The sequence below is a fragment of the Nicotiana tomentosiformis genome, chromosome 3 (genome assembly GCF_000390325.3).
Source record: "Nicotiana tomentosiformis chromosome 3, ASM39032v3, whole genome shotgun sequence".
In the NCBI taxonomy this organism is placed as follows: domain Eukaryota; kingdom Viridiplantae; phylum Streptophyta; class Magnoliopsida; order Solanales; family Solanaceae; genus Nicotiana; species Nicotiana tomentosiformis.
In genome coordinates, this window is record NC_090814.1 from 113,476,698 (window position 1) to 113,494,307 (window position 17,610).

Genomic DNA, 17,610 nt, shown 5'->3' on the forward strand with positions numbered 1-17,610 from the left:
ACACTGCACATGTTAGAATAGTTCTTTTCTCCCCTTTTCTCTTAGGACAAATGTTGGTCATTAGGAGGTAGTATTATTCAAATTGAGTAACCCCCACCTACATGAAGATTCCACTACCATCTTCTGTTGAATTCAATTTTTTTTCATGGGTTTTAAATTTATGAAATCATACTATATATAAATATAATACTTTTCCTGTTGGATAGGGATGCAATACCATATAAGGACAAACATTATATTCTCTAATAGTAAAGAAAAAAACAGGACCACCAAAACATAAAAGGGCAATTAAGATGTTAATGTTAATTATATTCCTTTCATTGGAAGCTTAGTGTGAAAGAGAACGACAAATAGTATACTATCATTAGTATATATGTCCCCCCTAATTCTCCGTAATTAACTCATTTGACATATGTCATTCACTGACTGGTCGTTGGCACGTGAGGACTCTTTATTAAGACACAGTTTTTTCTCTTTTTACGTTTGTGGATGTCAATTTTGTAGTGGGTTATTATTAAGGAAAAAGAAAAAGAAGGCAAATTTCTAGCTTTGTCGGCAATTGTGTCTTTAAACTTTTAGTGATGGCATCAACTCAGGTGGTAAATTTCATTGCCAAGGGGAGACAAAGTAGTACCCTTTGGCCCATAGTAGGTTTCTTAGTCTTTTCTTTCTTTTTTAATTTGATTTTTATTTTTATACCTTCCCCTTTTATATGTTTTGAAGCCTTTTCATATTTAGGTAGGAGAATTAAGTCGGATGAACACTCACCTATGCCAAAAGTCTTTCGTAAATAATTTTTATTTGCACAAGTGAGAGATAAGGTCTGTATACATTATCCTTCCCATACTTCATGTGTGAAAATATTGTTGTTATTATTTATGTTGTTTTATTGGTTGGATGGCTTAGATTAGTTATTGAGTGTGTTTTACTGCAAATCAGTCACAAAAGAAAAGAATGATTAAAATTTTAGGGTATATGTCATTTGTCAAAAAGTAGTTGAAGAAGATGATGGAAAGAAACTGGTAAGGCTTTGAAATCTTTATCTCCCATAATTGGAATTTGAAATTTTATAATGTGAATGATTTCCTCTATCTTTTCATCTGTCATGTAGATTTGTCAATATCCTCCAAAACATCCAAAAAAAGTTTAACAAGAATGCTAAAATTGTCATAAAATGAGAGAATAAAAAAGGAAAATGTTAGATTGGAATAAAATGTATCTTGCGAATCCACTTTTTCTTGCAAGTATTTTAGTCAAACAAACGTGGAACCACATTGAAGGAATTATTAATCTTAGTTTAAGGAGTAGTTAGGATTGTGGAATGGGACCTGTAGATCTTTCTTTTCCTTAATATAACTAAATGTTATTAGTATAACTAGTTGTTTTTTCATGAATTTTCATTTAATAACTTACATATGATTCGTACCATAATTTTCTTATCGCATTCGCAATCCCCTTCTTGGCTTATCTACCCCCTCCCCCCCAAACCCACCCAAAAAAAAAATGTTGTTAAAAGTAAACCAACAAAACAAGAAAAGGAAAGAAAATTTGTTAGAGTTGTTTTTATTTTATTTTATCGATGGCCTTAAAATGAAAAAGTAAATAGAGTTTTTTTTTTCTGAAATCGAGAAATCATATTAGTAGCTCCAAAGAGTAATAATTAAGCTTCACTGATTAGGGAATTTGCCTTTTGTTCCTAATAAGCTTAATTAGTGTAGCATTACAAATGGCTGTCTAATCAAACACATAATGCTTCTGCTAATTAAAATTCTGGGTGTGTTTGGTACGAAGGAAAATATTTTTCAGAAAATATTTTTTTTTTTTCATGTTTGGTTGGTTTAAATATTTTAAAAAATATTTTCCTTATGAACTCATTTTACTCCAATTGGAGGAAAATGTTTTCTTTATCAAGAGAAGGGAAAACATTTTCCAAAACTCCTTCTCAACCTTTCCCACCCTATTCCCCACCCTCACCAGCCCATCCCACACCCACCCACCTAACCCCACCCCATGCCTACCCACCCCACCCCTTCTCTCAGAAAAGGCTTTTGTTTTTTCAAATTTTAGTTTTTTTTTTCGTCACCACCCACCCTACTAACCCCCCTCCCCGGCAAATTTTTTTTTTCAGAAAAAAACTTTTGTTTTTTCAAATTTCAGTTTTTTTTTCCGTCACCACCCACCCTACTAAACCTCCCCCCTCCCGCAAAAATATTTTTTTTTTACCTTTTTTTTTGTAATTTTAAATTTCTGTTTTTTCGTTTTTTTGCACCACCCACCCCCACTCCCACACAATTTTTTTTTTGTGAAAAAAATATTTTTTTATATATTTTAAGTTTTAAATTTTTCATCTTTCGGTTTACATGTTCGAAATTTTACAAGTTTCAAAATTATGAGTTTGGAAGTTTATATGTTTGGAAGTTTATGCGTACCAAACACTGGAAAATAAATAAAATTACTACTTATTTTCCAAGAAAATATTCAACGGAAAACATTTTCGGTTACACCAAAACACCCTCTATCTCTAACTTTTTTCCATCTTTGGTGTTGTGGGGTTGCAATGAATTTGAAAGATATATATCACATGTGAAACTACAAGATTAATGCTTCCAAAAATTGAGGCAAGTTAATGAGACTTTGTTTACCAATTAGGGAACTCATGGGACAAAAGTGCATAGCCAGTCCACAACTCCATTGTTGAGGAGTCAACCTCAATGTTTTTTTCTAGTCCTTCTAACCTCCAACATTTGCCATCATTTGTCAAAATGTGAAAAAGCAAAAGCCCAGTAAATATATTAAAAGACAATTAAAACAAAAAACAAAAACGGAGTCTTTGAAAGACAAAAGGTATTACATGAATGGCACGGTTGCACGCAACAAAAGCTTTGCCCTTTTGCCCCTAAAGTTAAATTCTTACTCTTTTTTTTTTTTTTGCCTTCTACTATATATTTCTCAATTCTCATCAAGAAATTTTGTTTTTGCAACTTCTCCACATAAAAGATGTACTAATTATTGTTCATAATATATCTTGGCTCAACACATTATCATGGTTTTATCTCGATGCCCACGTGTGAGGGCTATAAATGTACTTGAAATCGAAGGCCATGCCCACTTCATTGTCGAGACCACTTAGAGACTTTTGTCTTGTTGGAGAGTTTATTTGAGTAGAAGTATTTCTAAAGTAAGGATAATTGATGGTAAGTTTTTCTGGTTTCCTATTATTTACAAACATATTGGAACCTATTTTAAGAATAAGTAATTTTCATAAAATACTATAGTTTAGAGCCTAGAATGCCTAATTACTATTCATATCTACTGTTCAATTGTTACCAGCTTGTATGATCACTTGTATTCAAATGTGCAACGAATACAACATGTATTAAAATTGTATTCGTTGCGCAAACGAATACAATCTATATCAACTCTATTCATTCACGCAATTGTATTTATTCATGCAACGAATATAATATGTATCAACTATAACCAACGCGAAATACAAGGGTGTATACAAATGGTACAACATGTATCCACTGTATATATGGGTGTATATAAAGTATACAAGACTGTATTCATTCGCACAACAAATACAACCAAGGTGAAATACAGAAATACAGAAGAAAAAAAATACTTTTGTTGGGAGTCGGACTCAAAGACCTCCACTAACTAAGCAAGCGCTCCACTAAGCTGCGAAGGCTTATCGCTCTCTTGTTTCAGTTCAAAATAATTAATCTTTTGCTTCATGGATTTGCTATAAAATTCAAATATAGCTACGAATGATATATTTGCTGAAAGTATAGCTACGAATGGTAAATACAATGTATATGTTTGATATGTCGCGAAAATAGAAAGAACAAACCAAAAGATTGTAAAACTAATTGGAGTTTAAAATAAAAATATTAGTATTATTTAATACACTTTCTAGTCACTTGAAAGATCACGTAACAAGCAGAGTTAGTAACTTCAAAAAATAAAACAAATAACTTTCTATAGTTGATTAAACCGCACTAATAGTAGTGTGAAAATTTCACTATACATAGGTCAATATAATTAAGTTAAATGATTATTGATGTTTATATCATGCATATATTTGTACTTACTTGATAAGAGTCATTAATTACTCCTAGTAATTAATATCTATTCATTTAGATGATAAGATGTTTGAGTAGAAAGGTAACAAGGAAACTAATTATGCCCCTGTTATTTCTTTTTCGCTTCTTGCTTTAAGTTAACAATAAGAACAACAGCAAAAAGAAAATTACAAAGTGTTAATAATTCAACTACAAGTCACCGTCAAAATCTCCTTGCATCAGTTTTCAAGAAAACATGGAAGCTATGCGTCAAAGAATGAATTAAATGTCGCAAGAATGGAACGCAACTCAAGCTTTGATTAAAAATGAAAAGCAAGAAATGCAGTCAATCTACAATGGAGTCTAAGTATGAGGAGGAGACTAAGTCTGATTAGGAGTAATTATTTGAATGTGCATCTAATATTTTAGAGTTGAAGATAGAGACATGTTTAATTTATGAATGTGAGTTAGTATTTTGATAATTGGTTGATGAAACTAATATTGTTTGATTAGTTGGTTGGATTTTTATGAATATTAGTGTTCGGTTAGTAAATATTGGAATTGGTTTGTATATTAAATGGTGTGTTGATATTAGGTGTTTGGTTGACTGCTTTATTTGGCAGGTGGTGTAATTAAAAATACAACAGAATTCTGCTAATTTTTTTTCCAGATTTGGAGCTGATTTGCGACTGAATCAGTCGCAAATGTCACTAGAAATTTCTTAGATTTGCGATTGATTCAGTCGCAAATTGTGAATTTCTAAAAAAATTTAATTAACTTATTCTCAATATGTACGACTGTTTCGGTTGGAAAATTTAATTAAATATTAATTTTATTATTTAAATTTTCGACCGAATAGATAGGAAATATTATTTTTTTATTAATTTTATTTGCGACTGAATCAGTTGCAAATCTACCGAACAATCCGGTCGCAAATCACTTAAATTCAAATGCGTCCTTTATTTTTTATTTTGCGATCAAATCCGTTAGAAACTTCCGAACGATTCGGTCGTAATTTTTTGCGACCACGTGTTTTTCGACCGATCTTTTTCAGTCGGTAAACCGTCGGAAAATTTTGATTTCCGACCGATTTGACGGTCAGAAATTAGCCTTTTTCCGACGGTTTACCAACCGAAAAAGATTGACGGTCAGAAATTAGCCTTTAGTGTTATAGGTCAATATAATTAAGTTAAATCCTTAGTGATGTTTATATCTTGCATATTGGTATTTGCACGATAAAATGGGTCCTTAATTACTCCTAGTGTTCATTTAGATGATAAGATGTTTGAGTAGAAGGATAACAAGGAAACTAATTATGCTGTTATTTCTTTTTGGCTTCTTGCTTTAAGTTAACAAGAACAACAACAAGAACAAAGAAATTACAAAGTGTGAATAATTCAACTACAAGTCACCGTCAAAATCTCCTTGCAACATCAGCTGTTTTAATTTGGCTGTCATTTTCTGGACAAATCTTGAAATAGGCATCAATTTTTCTTCAATCCTAATGTTCTTACGTGCCTTGTGGAATGGTGCCTCGGCTATGAGTGATATTTGATTCAGAAAATGTGTTTAACACGTACACACGGAATCAATAATATGCCTCATTGAATTAACCGATTAATTAATTGTTATATCCAGACAGACACGTTGAACTAATCGTCCTGCTGCAAAAAAAATAAAAAATTATATATTCTTATATATATATATATACATTAATCTGTTTTTTCTTTCTTTCTTGTAAACAAGAGGAAAACACACACACACTAGATACTCTTGTGAGACGGGTTCACCAATAGATAAAAGATAATTTCCACCAAATTAGTACAACCACTCAACCAAAAACAATTATAGAATAAAAGACACATAAGAAGGCAATTCCTTAGCCCATGAACTTGGACCACTTCTATAATGTCATAGGTGACACAAAAAATGTTTCCAATATGGATGAGAATTACAATGAAGCCAGTGGCAATATCCCAAAACAAAAGGGAAAAAAAAAATCCTTGGAAACAGCAAATTAAAAGACTGACCAAAAACATCAATCTTTTCACCTCCCACCAAAAGTAAGTACGAGTTGGGGAAAAAAAAGAAAGAAGACGCGCAAAATTAATAAGGGCAGACAACAATAATTAGAAATAAGAAAGAAAACTTTCACATAATTACGTGCGTGTGCTATGCAAAAAAAGCTTTAAAAAAACATCATCAGCTAGTAGTCAATGATAACACCAAACTTTTTATAACTTTTATTTTGGTCTCAACTAGCCAAACTGTTATGACAATATAGTCTACACAATAGGGATCTGTTGTAATTGGTTGTAGGCAAAACATTTGTAATATTATTCTTTTTTCACTTATTAAAAGGGGTGGTAGGTGTGTGTATATATGGACTTGGACAAGTTTCAAAGAGCTTTTATATATACGTGGTTTTCAACTATAGCTGCAATCTTGCAGTTCAAAATTCCAAGCTTTGCTCTAATGAAGGCTGCTCTCAAATATTTGGTAGGCATTGCTGGCCCAAGTGGCTTTGGCTCTAAATCCACTGCTGACCAAGTCACTCAACATTCCTCTCTCAATTCTCAGCAGCTCATGACTGCAATTATCACTGGTACTAATTAGTCTTATATTCTCTTTCTTTTTCATCTCTAATTTGCTTATGCTCTTGAGTTTTTGGGACGGTTATAAGGCTAAACAATATGCCTTTTGTAATTAATGAGCCAGTAATTCATAGGCAGTGGCTTGGTTGAAGGAATTTAAAGCTAGTTTTTGTAAGGCAACTGTTACTGCCTGCTAATATGTGCATGTTTGGAAAAATTCAGTTCTATCACATGAAGGAGAAAATATTCTTTAAAAGAATAATTCCTTTCTTTGATTTTTCAGCTTTTCTTTTCTCCTTCTTCTTCTTGAAACTTTTGTTTCTTTTCTTTTAGTTGATATTGTTGTTAGAGCAACTGGGAATTAAAGGGATTTTCCAGCTTTTTGAGTGGTTCTGAGAATAATCAACTGTTCGATGTAATCATAAGCAATTTAAAATTCATCATGGAATTTTGGTCGACATGCATTAACTAATTAACTATTTTGGAGAATTAATCTTTGAACAAACTACTAATACCAATTAAGAAATATTCGTGGAGTTGATTTTTCAGTATGAGATTTTTGGACTTAAAATTCTCAAGACACATGGAATTAAGATGGAGTACTTTCTTGGCACTTTTTCTTCCAAGAAGAAGCATCTTTCTCAAAAACTTGTGTACTTCCCATGACCCATTTTTCCAAAGGTTATTCCTATGTTTTTCAGATGTAGGGTATGAAATATTCATGAGGCTTCACTCATCATTTTGTACCTGATCACTTTTCTCTATCACACATAGTATTGAATAAAACAACAATAATAACAAAAAATTCAGTCTAGTTCCACTAAATAGGATAATGTGTCTGTAGACCTTATCCCTAACTTGTAAAAATAAAAAGGTTATTTCCAATAAACCCTATCATAATTTGAATAAAACCTTTCAATTTATTTCCCCACCCCGCAAAGAGAGCGAAAAAAAGAGTGGAGCTAAGGGGTGGGGTAGAAGAGGTTTTCCTTTCCTTTTCTAGAATCATACTATAAATTTTGAAGATTAACATATTCAATTCTCTTTTTAGTGTTTCTTTTTATTTGAAGGAAGATATAGTTTTGTCTCTACTTGGGTTGTTGATTAACAGATCCTACAAGATTTCCTATCTGGACAGTACTGAGTGCTAATCATATGCTATATATTCTTTAACACAGAAAAGTTCAGTATCAAAATATTTTAATAACAACCTCTCACTATCTTTCATTAATTAGTATTTTAATCACCATGCATTATTTAGTGCAGATCCAATATAGAAACCTAATTTAATACATGTCATAAAAAGTAGACAAAGAATCATGATATTGTATAATTTTTTTTGGTTTAATAATCATACTGTAAAAATTACAGGCGCAACATCAGGGATAGGGGCAGAAACAGCAAGAGTACTGGCAAAAAGGGGTGTAAGGATAGTAATCCCAGCAAGGGACTTAAAGAAAGCAGCAATTGTGAAGGAATCCATACAAAAAGAGAGTCCAATGGCTGAGATTATATTATTAGAGATAGACTTGAGTTCAGTTGCTTCTATTCAGAGATTTTGTGCTCAGTTCTTGTCTTTAGGACTGCCTCTTCACATTCTCATGTATGTATTTTTTTTCTTTTGATCACGAGTTTAAGTTATATTTATACTATAAGGGCACTTAAAATAAGGTAAGTTAACCGCTAAAACAGGTAAACGTGGCCTAATGGTACAAAAATTCTTTACATGGACATTATATTACATAAAATTTTCTTTCTTTGTGTTTTCTTTTCTTTTTAGGAAGTGAAGGGTGTGAACGTAATTTATGATTGGTCTGAAATTTTAATCATGCAGAAATAATGCGGGGAAATTTTCGCAGAAACTGGAGTTCTCTGAAGACAAAATCGAGATGACTTTTGCCACAAACTACTTAGGTAACTCCTTGTTATATACTCGGGACCATTATCTTTTTTGATGGAGTTGGGACTTCAATACCCAAGTTGAAGAGGATAACGAAGTCCCACAAAAAGAAAAATAAATAAATAAAAAGGCCTAGTGATAACTAAACTCTAGTCCCTTGTGATGGATGTATAAGAGTTTGAGTTATATGCACTAATATTATGAATATAAATATTTACATGTTAGTAATAGGTAAATTTAATATAAAAAAATAACTACCTACTATTATATATAGGTTAAACAAGACTTACGAAAATATTTAACTCTGTTAGTACACATAACCTAAATCATGGTGTTTGGACTTTGGCAGGTCATTTTCTATTGACAGAGTTGCTATTAGAGAAAATGGTGGAGACAGCAGAAGCCACAGGGATTCAAGGAAGAATAGTGAATGTTACTTCAGTAGTTCACAACTGGGTGAAAAGAGATCAATTCCGTTTCTGCAAATTGCTCAATCCCAACAAGTAATATTAATACTACTAGTATTTAATTAGTAAATATTTTCATAATTACTTCTTATACGAGATTTATACAAAGTTAGTTCCAACTTGTTCCTCTAAACTAATTCGTCTTGGTGATGCATGTCACAGTTATAATGGTACTCGTGCATATGCTCAGTCAAAATTGGCCAACATTTTACATGCCAAGGAATTGTCAAGACAATTAAAGGTTAATTTCCCTATTTATTACTTCTTCTCACTTACATGTTTTTTCACACTTTCTTGTCAGAATTGACAACTCTAAACAAACGGATTCTTTTCATAACCCAATACACTTTCTATGCATATTACCAAGAATAGTATGATATAATTAAAAGATTATTCCCAATTAGAAGCAATCAAAACATAATCTTCAGCGTTAAAAGTGGTAGCTCTCTAGTCAATTCACCAATAATTTTGTGGTAAGCAATCTAATCATATTACACGGATTTTATACTAAGCTGTTTCTCTTACCACTCAGTTATATCACATGAATCTTGATTAGACAGCTCAATACAGATAAATTCTATGCCAAAACTCAGTACATGAAATTATTTGGGTATTTTCTGTGAGAAAAGACAGTTGGAACCCGAAATTAAAGTTAGAGTACTCCTTGTACCTCTCATTAGGGAATTGTCCATCAGTTTAGAATCTGCCAGCTTCATTTGCACTATAGTATTGTAGACAAAGGATACTTCTCTTTCCTTCTTTGGTCCCTGTACTCTTTAAACCATTTAATTGCTTTTGTCTTCATATATTTGTATAATTTCGATAGTGAAAAATGTATGTTTGAATCGAACAGGCAAGAAATGCAAATGTGGCTATCAATGCAGTCCATCCTGGAATTGTAAAGACTGGAATAATCAGAGATCACAAGGGCTTTATCACAGGTATGTCTTTTAATTTTTGCTGCAAATATCAAACAAATATAACTATAATTACTGATTTCCCTTACAAATATAAACAGATTCTCTCTATTTTATGGCATCAAAGCTTCTAAAGTCAACATCACAGGTTCGTCTATATATGCTTGTCTCTTTTGCTTCATTGAACATTCCGACTACTTTCTTTGCAACTTAATTTGGACTCACATACTTTTTTTTTCCAAAAAGTTGAGGACAAATCATCTATAAAAGTAAAAAAAAGTGATTATAATAATAAGTAACGAGGTCAATTTCTTGGTATGGCAGGGTGCAGCAACCACATGCTATGTAGCACTGAGCCCACAAACAGAAGGGATAAGTGGGAAATACTTTGCAGACTGCAATGAAAGTCACTGTTCAGTTTTAGCAAATGATGAAACTGAAGCTCTTAAGCTTTGGAAGGGCACTCGTGTTCTCATCCATAGAAGATTGTTTCCACATGTAGGTTGAACAAAGCATTATATCTTCTTTTTTTTCTTTTTACTTTTGCGAAGGAGGGATGTACATGTAAATAAATAGATATACTCTTGTATATCCATGATCACAAATGAAAATATCATACAAATAGTCCAATTGTTAGCAATCTGATGGAGAACAAATGAATGAAGGTTCTTCTAGTGGTCCATTACTATATGGGCTAGAACACGCTTTTGCCTTTCTGTTTTGCACTTTTGGCATAATATTCAAGATAGCATAAATACCCCTTAACACAACTTTCCTCGTTTTACAACTACCTTACAAAGGGATCCACAACAAATTCATCACCTTTCTTTCGCATTGTCATCAACATTGCAAATACCAGCAATTCCAAAGTGATATTACAACAACTACGCGTCAGTCCCACATAAGTTGGGGTCAGTGTAATTCCAAATTGATATTAAATAGATAATTATCCTAAAAGTGTTGGCTGCACACTTGTAAACTGTTCCACTGAAAGTAGCTCACGTAAAATCCAAAAAGAATGCAGCGACTAAGCAATCTTCTATTCTACAATACAGACATTTGATACACTACAATGTACAAAAAGAAAAAGGATCTGTCTTTTGTAAAGAAAAAATAAGTAAAGACCATAAAGCTCCATTTTGGATACTAATTTACGGTAGGGGGCAATGCCTAAGCCCCACCAGTCCCACAATGGTAGTCTTTACATAAATAAAAAGAAAAAGAAAACCTTAAATAGCTACAAGTAGAATAAAATGACTAACTGGAAAGTCATATGACGATATAATGGAAGAAAACCAACAAAGCTTGGACCTAAGAAATGAAGTCAGCCCACTACAAACGTTTGCAAAGACAGCAAGCAAGGCTTTGAGCATCTGATCAGGTAGCCATTTGACCTGACTCGTTACTGATCCCAATCTTTTAGTAGAAGCAAGTTAGGTGTTTGCTTATCAGGACTCGTGAATTAACGAAAATTTATTGGCTAAGCAACTGCGCAATCATTATCATCTCTTGACCTGCCAAAAAGTGAATCTTGCACATTAGTAACCCATGCAGGGTGAAGTGCTTGCTCAAATTTAATCTAATAAGCCTTATTCAATCTATGCAATAATTGTTGAAGCGAAGATATTTCTCCCCAGATATTTCCTAGCCAAAAGAACATTCACATGAAGGTCATGAAGACATAACGAGTGAATTCTTCATGAACAGTCCTGTTCAGAAAATTCAGTCATCAATGTTGTTAAAAAGAGAATCTTTCCATATAAATGCCCTCTGCATGTGATATTAGCTCCGTAGGGTGAAACGTGGTTGACATTGGTAACCGTAACCACGTGTGCTAATTTCATTCCTATTAAGGTGCTGACACCAGTCATTTCCTTGCTTCATTGATCTGTTCTAACTTTTTCATTTGCTTCACCTAAGGATGAGACTACTTAATGAACTTGCCACCAAATCACCAGACTGATGACCTAACCCTATGCACTGGCTTCACACGGTCATGTAAATGACAGCACACATCATATCTCCAAGCTAGACACAATTATATATATCATGAGCAATTGAACCAAGAGCAAATCGACAAGACAAGATATTCAACTATACCACTTATTTGAGTCTACAGACTTCATAGAGCAAATCGACAATCAATACAAAGGACTTGCTAAAAAACAACATAATTCACTCAAAGCTGACCTTAACCAGGGAACCCTTGCTGTCTTACAAAATTCAACAATACCAAAGACTAGTCTATCTCATTTGTTTATCTGAATTACAGTATAATGAAAATTGAGCTTAATCAGTCCTCAACTTAGCTTGGCTAAACTTAATTGAATCCTTTGAATTGAGATCAAACATATCGCATGAAAATACTCCTCAGTCCCAAAAGAGTTAGTCCTCTCCTTTTTGGACAATCCCAAAAGGTCATCAACCTTCCTTACAAAAATGTTTTACTACATCCAACTAGAACAAATGTTTAAGGTATCCGCCTAATTTCCTATTCTATTTATCCAAAACACAGGTGAATATATGAACCCGTAAGTTTCCTAAGAAATGCTTGATAATTCATACTTTGAACTCTTTTTATAGTAGCCAGTAAGCTCGCTAAATAAAAACATCCAACACTGTTCCTTTCTGAGGGGCACACTGAAATCATCCATAGCATATACATTTGTGTTGGTTTATATGTGTGTATATCCAGACAAGCCAATGAGAAAAGGTTATCAAGTTCAGATGCTTGTGAACCTTTTAAACAGTCCAGTAGATAGACCTACAGGACATAATCAGTCGCAATTATTTGTTCATGTTAATCATGAGTTTTTTTTTGTTTGGATCTGCATCATATTAACAATTAACTTAGCATGTCAATGAGGGATTAAACATGTATAGCCTGGAAATCTACACTATCAGAGGAAAGAATGTAATCAATATACTTCAGAATTGCTTATCATTGATTTTTGCATGTCCCCTCTGACAGTTAATAATAAAGTCCATATGTCTACTTTTCTGCAACATCAATATCCCACACTTTACTCATCATTAGGGGTGTCAATTTTGACTCATAAGATGGTATCAAGGTCTCACCCAGACGTCAATAGGTTGGATGAGTAATCTATCTATTTAAGAGTTAAATTGGTGTAGCTCTAATCAACCCATCCAAAAGATTGGGTCGACTTGCATTACATAATTAGTAATTTTTCCCAAATTAATCTGTAACAGAAATTTGTTACAAATAGAAAAAAGAATAGAGAGAGAAATATTTTTACCAAAGGGTATAATATTACTTTCTTGCACAATATTTTTTTTTTAACGAACCTACAAATTAGAAAAGAAAAAGAACAAATGGAAAAGTGGCTTTGAGTTGAGTAGGTTGGCCTATGAGCCATTGATCTACTTATCTTGACCAAAGGGTATTTTGTACTGGTTGGGTCAATCACATATTCTTTGACTAAACACATTTCTACCCATCCGAACTTGACGCGACATCCCCCCTCCATTTGACTCCCCCCCACCCCCCCCCCCCCACCCCCACCCCACACACACAAAATTCATCATATATGTTGCACTAGCTTCCTTCAAGCACAAGTACATTTATTGTTTCTCTTATTCTCTGTAGCAAAGGAAATAGGAACAAATTCATAAATTTCATTTAAGCATAGTAAATAGTGAAACTGGACTGAACCTTGTTGAATGACGACAAAGTGGGAAGAAGATGATGCTCAAGTGTCTAAGAGGGCGTGACCATTCAATTTGAGTGTTTTTTTTTCTCTTCTCTTCTGGTGACAACTCGGATATAATTTGAGTTAAATTGGTTAAGTAAAATTTCTATCCAGAGTAAGTCTCAAAGATTATAAGAATAGAGAGAGAATACTCAGCGAACACCACTATGGGAAATCAACAGTAACATTTGTAAGAGAGGACAAAGCATATATAAAGGAAAAGAAAGAAAAATAGAAATCAGTTAGAGCTTGTTGTCCAAGTTTTCATATTTAATAAATGCTACCTTAAAACGAGGAGAACGCCGAAGAGACGAAGCAGATCCAGGAGAGAGGACTGCTGGCCTACCCCCTTTTGCACGGTCAAGTTTCCTGGAATTTCTGTTATGTTCAGCAGATTGATGCTCCTGTAGCTGGGATGAAAACTCACTTCTACTATCAATTGAAATGGAAGAAACCGGGGCTGACATAGAGATCATGGAAGTGTCTTGATCACGAGATGCTATGTCAGGAAGAGTTCCTGGATGCATAGATAACATAACCGTATTAACCATTATACAGGATTTGATGAAAAACTCTCCATATATTTATACACTGCCATATTCAGCCATTATACAGAATTTGATGACAAACTCTCTATATATTTATAAACTGTGTAAGAACATGCGATTTTCAGGGATTGCAAGCAGCCAATACTCTATGATTTCTTGCACAGCCGTATATGGCTCTGGTGTTACCAAATAAGGCTCATAGGATAATGGAACATAGAAACAGAAACATAAAGTCATACCATGTGCTACAGCTGCTTGAAACTTTTCTCTCATAATCCTGACAAACTTGAACAGTCCATTGCTCTTATTTAACTCGCTGAGCAGCTCGTTTGCATCATTTAGTTGTGGATCACAATCAATCACTAAAAATCCAAGCCAAGCAAAGAATTAGAGTTCTAAACCATCTTCACTTATGTATAGTTGATAAAGATTCCAAACTTACAAGTATATACATCATTCTCATGACGTACGGTAAAAAAGTATTCCTTATCCTGATTATTGGCATCAATATTGGTAAATATGAATTTCACTCCTGCAGAAGACATAGGAAATGAATGTTCAATGGACAAATCTAATTATAGAAGAAGATTGTATTTCTTTTATTGGAAAATCCATTAGTAATAATTAGAGCTTTTGGCGAGGTTTTATGGTTCAGAAAGCAAGTCTGCTCCTTTAGAATCTTAAATGTGTCCACAAGTTGGAAGGATAAACATACCATGGCCACATTCAATACGTAAACCAAGCACCTTATTGTACCACACAATAGCCTCTTCTATTTCCTCTCTCTGTTCAGCAGTCTCATTATGCTTTTCGTCACATTCTTTGAGAGCTTTTACCCACAAAAAGAAAACTCAATTACCCAACATGATATGGTGTCACTTGGTAGAGACAGCAGAAGCACACACGAAGTTATCAACATAGAAGGCACTAATAATATTCACACAAAAACCAACTTTCACAATGAAAGTACAAAGAGAGTTTGGAAAAGGAGGCACGATAAAAAAAGAAAAGAAAACCTGAACAAGTTCACGTTTAACTTCCAGCATCAGTGTAGATCTTGAGGAACTTCAAAGGAAGAAGGGACAGATAAGCATTGTTATTAATGCTACCTTCCCAACAAATTAGGTGTCTTCATTTGACCAGGCACAAGCATTTGAACTAGAGCTTTGATTTTACTACATGAAACCGGATGTGAATCCAAATACAAAGATAAAACTTCACTTTTGATGAGTTTCAAATAAATTGGTTGTCATGTTACTTTTTTTGTTATTATGATACTGAAATTGCTTTCGAAGGGTGTAAAACAAAATGAAAGTGGACAAACACCTTTAATCTGAGACAGGGCTAAGTGATAAGACTTCAGCCTAAAGTCAAATAGCAATTCTTGATAATAAAAACAAAAATATAATACTGTGTCAATTTGAGAAAGTAACTAGGGGATTAGGTCAAATTAACATCTTTCTGTGCTAGTTGTCTCATAGGAAGACTCCAAGACATGAAAGCACGTATGACTTTGTCAAATGCATGAAAAGAGGGCCAACTTTTGCAGAGATAGATTTTACCATCACTTTGTTGAGATATTATGGCTGCATATTCCTCTTTCCTGGCCATTTGGTTTTCCACAACCCCTCTAAGTTTTTCTGCTCTAGCTTTCGTAGCAGATATTGAGTCTGCTAATGCCATCTGCTTTGCCTCTTTTCGGGTCTTCACTGAGGATGACATAACATGTTAGAATTTTAAATAAAAAACAGAGACAAAATAATAATAATCAATTTTATGGAGAAAATGATAATCCAAAATTAGTAGCATATAGAAAAGTAACAAGAGTAGCTCTTCAATTTTTTTTCCAAGTTGTGAACCATGAATGCCGGATATATCTAATTAGTCTCTAAAATCATTTCCTCTTAAGTCTCAATGAAAAGCAAAAGATGTTGAGATTAAAATTTAAAATTAGACAATTTAGAAAATACTATGGATGAGAACTAGCAGAATAAGTAAATAACCTCAAGAACTTTGTGGTGACTACCATATTGCAGCTACTTTGGATGTGAATCTTTTACACATACTTCCCATTTTCCGTCAATACACAAGAAAGCCAAGAAAAATAAATCTTAAATACCATAACAGATTCATGCTGTAATATTCCCTTTAAACTTTGGAAGTGTTGTTACTTGGATCTTCAGACTTTCAGTGTTTATTGCCTCTTATTCTTACTACTATAAGGATCTTCAGAGCTTAAAAAGACAGGTTATTTGCATACTTAGTAATTAGTAATTATGTCATCACATATGCAACTTCGCTTTCAGCATAACCATCATTTTCAGCAAAAAATGTGCTTAATTAGAAAACCCACAGAATACATAAAGAGCAGTACAAAGAAGAACGGGAAAAGAGTGACACAAACCTGCAAGTGCTTTCACCAATTTGTCTTCCAATTCCCTCAGCTCAACTTTTAACTTCCCAAGTTTTGCTGCCGCAACCAGTCAATTAAATCAAATCAATAAGATCCCACGTGAAAAAAAAATCCAATCTAGGTGATATACTCCTATAAAATCGCTAAGAATAATGTTCAGGTGAAAACCCTAAGTTTGGAAGACCAAAATTCAAGGGAGCCTCATAATTTAGGGAAAAAACATACCCTGTAATTGAAGAGACTCTTGTGCTTGGGCCTTGGTTGAATCGAGGGATTTTCGAAAGGAGTGAGTGGCAGCATCCAATTTCTGCTGTTGAATGGGAATTTCTCTGTCACAAATCAATCTAAGTTCCTCCATTTTCGTCCTCATAGTTTCCCCTACGCCGCTCTTCATTCTAATCTCTAACGTTCTCTATTTATTTTGCTTTGTGTGTGTGAGAGAGAGAGCATGTGCTTATGAGATTTGAATACTGGTGAGACAACACGCTTAGCCCGCCATTTTCATTTCCTTTTCAAAATAGATGGTGGCCAGCGAATGAATACTGGAAACTTTTCTTTCTGAAGGGCTTAGAAAGTTCAAACCAAGTGTCTTTGATTTTTTGTAAAAGGACTAAATATATCCCTTCACTTTTATATATTGTGTATTTAACTTTTGTTATACTATCGGCCCAAATTTACTCATATCGTTATATTATCGAGCCAAATTTACCTCTACAATCAGTAAACTTTTAAAAATACTCTTTGATCTATTAAGTAATCCAAAATATCCCAAATTCTTTTTATTTAAATCACTTATTGTTCTTCTTACTCCATTATTTTAAAAAATTATTATTGATGTGAATGTTAAAGTTACTAGACTATACAAATTATTCATATTTTTTTTAATTACCAATTCACTCATTTATCTTCTTGTAATAAATAAAATTAGTTTAGAATTTTATTTATTTTTCAATCAGATACACACCGTAGAATTTAGTGGGTCTATTTATTATGT

General features: G+C 33.4%; 2 protein-coding genes across 2 annotated transcripts; one reads left to right on the plus strand and one right to left on the minus strand.

The window, feature by feature from the left end:
* The first annotated feature begins 6,266 nt into the window (after positions 1–6,266).
* LOC104093517 (short-chain dehydrogenase TIC 32 B, chloroplastic) lies at positions 6,267–10,582 on the plus strand. The gene is made up of 8 exons (XM_009599589.4): positions 6,267–6,669; positions 8,030–8,261; positions 8,493–8,572; positions 8,908–9,061; positions 9,188–9,266; positions 9,879–9,966; positions 10,044–10,090; positions 10,267–10,582. Exons 1-8 carry the CDS (start codon positions 6,447–6,449, stop codon positions 10,447–10,449), a joined length of 1,086 nt encoding a protein of 361 aa, XP_009597884.1. The 5' UTR covers positions 6,267–6,446; the 3' UTR covers positions 10,450–10,582.
* Positions 10,583–11,040: 458 nt separating this feature from the next.
* On the minus strand, positions 11,041–17,200 carry LOC104092701 (kinetochore protein SPC25 homolog). Its single transcript, XM_009598665.4, has 8 exons — positions 16,842–17,200; positions 16,608–16,673; positions 15,766–15,912; positions 14,919–15,032; positions 14,646–14,735; positions 14,443–14,565; positions 13,940–14,172; positions 11,041–11,456 (listed from the first exon to the last, which is right to left on the minus strand). Exons 1-8 carry the CDS (start codon positions 17,008–17,010, stop codon positions 11,445–11,447), a joined length of 954 nt encoding a protein of 317 aa, XP_009596960.1. The 5' UTR covers positions 17,011–17,200; the 3' UTR covers positions 11,041–11,444.
* Positions 17,201–17,610: the final 410 nt, after the last annotated feature.

Excerpts from the sequence above, each read along its gene's own strand:
- LOC104093517 (XM_009599589.4), top strand. The coding sequence starts at position 6,447 with ATGGACTTGGACAAGTTTCAAAGAGCTTTTATATATACGTGGTTTTCA. Across the intron at positions 9,267-9,878 it reads AATTGTCAAGACAATTAAAG|GCAAGAAATGCAAATGTGGC; the intron begins GTTAATTTCCCT and ends TGAATCGAACAG. Across the intron at positions 10,091-10,266 it reads TTCTAAAGTCAACATCACAG|GGTGCAGCAACCACATGCTA; the intron begins GTTCGTCTATAT and ends TTGGTATGGCAG.
- LOC104092701 (XM_009598665.4), bottom strand. The coding sequence starts at position 17,010 with ATGAAGAGCGGCGTAGGGGAAACTATGAGGACGAAAATGGAGGAACTT. Across the intron at positions 15,913-16,607 it reads ATTGGTGAAAGCACTTGCAG|TGAAGACCCGAAAAGAGGCA; the intron begins GTTTGTGTCACT and ends TGTCATCCTCAG. Across the intron at positions 15,033-15,765 it reads AATATCTCAACAAAGTGATG|CTCTCAAAGAATGTGACGAA; the intron begins GTAAAATCTATC and ends TGTGGGTAAAAG.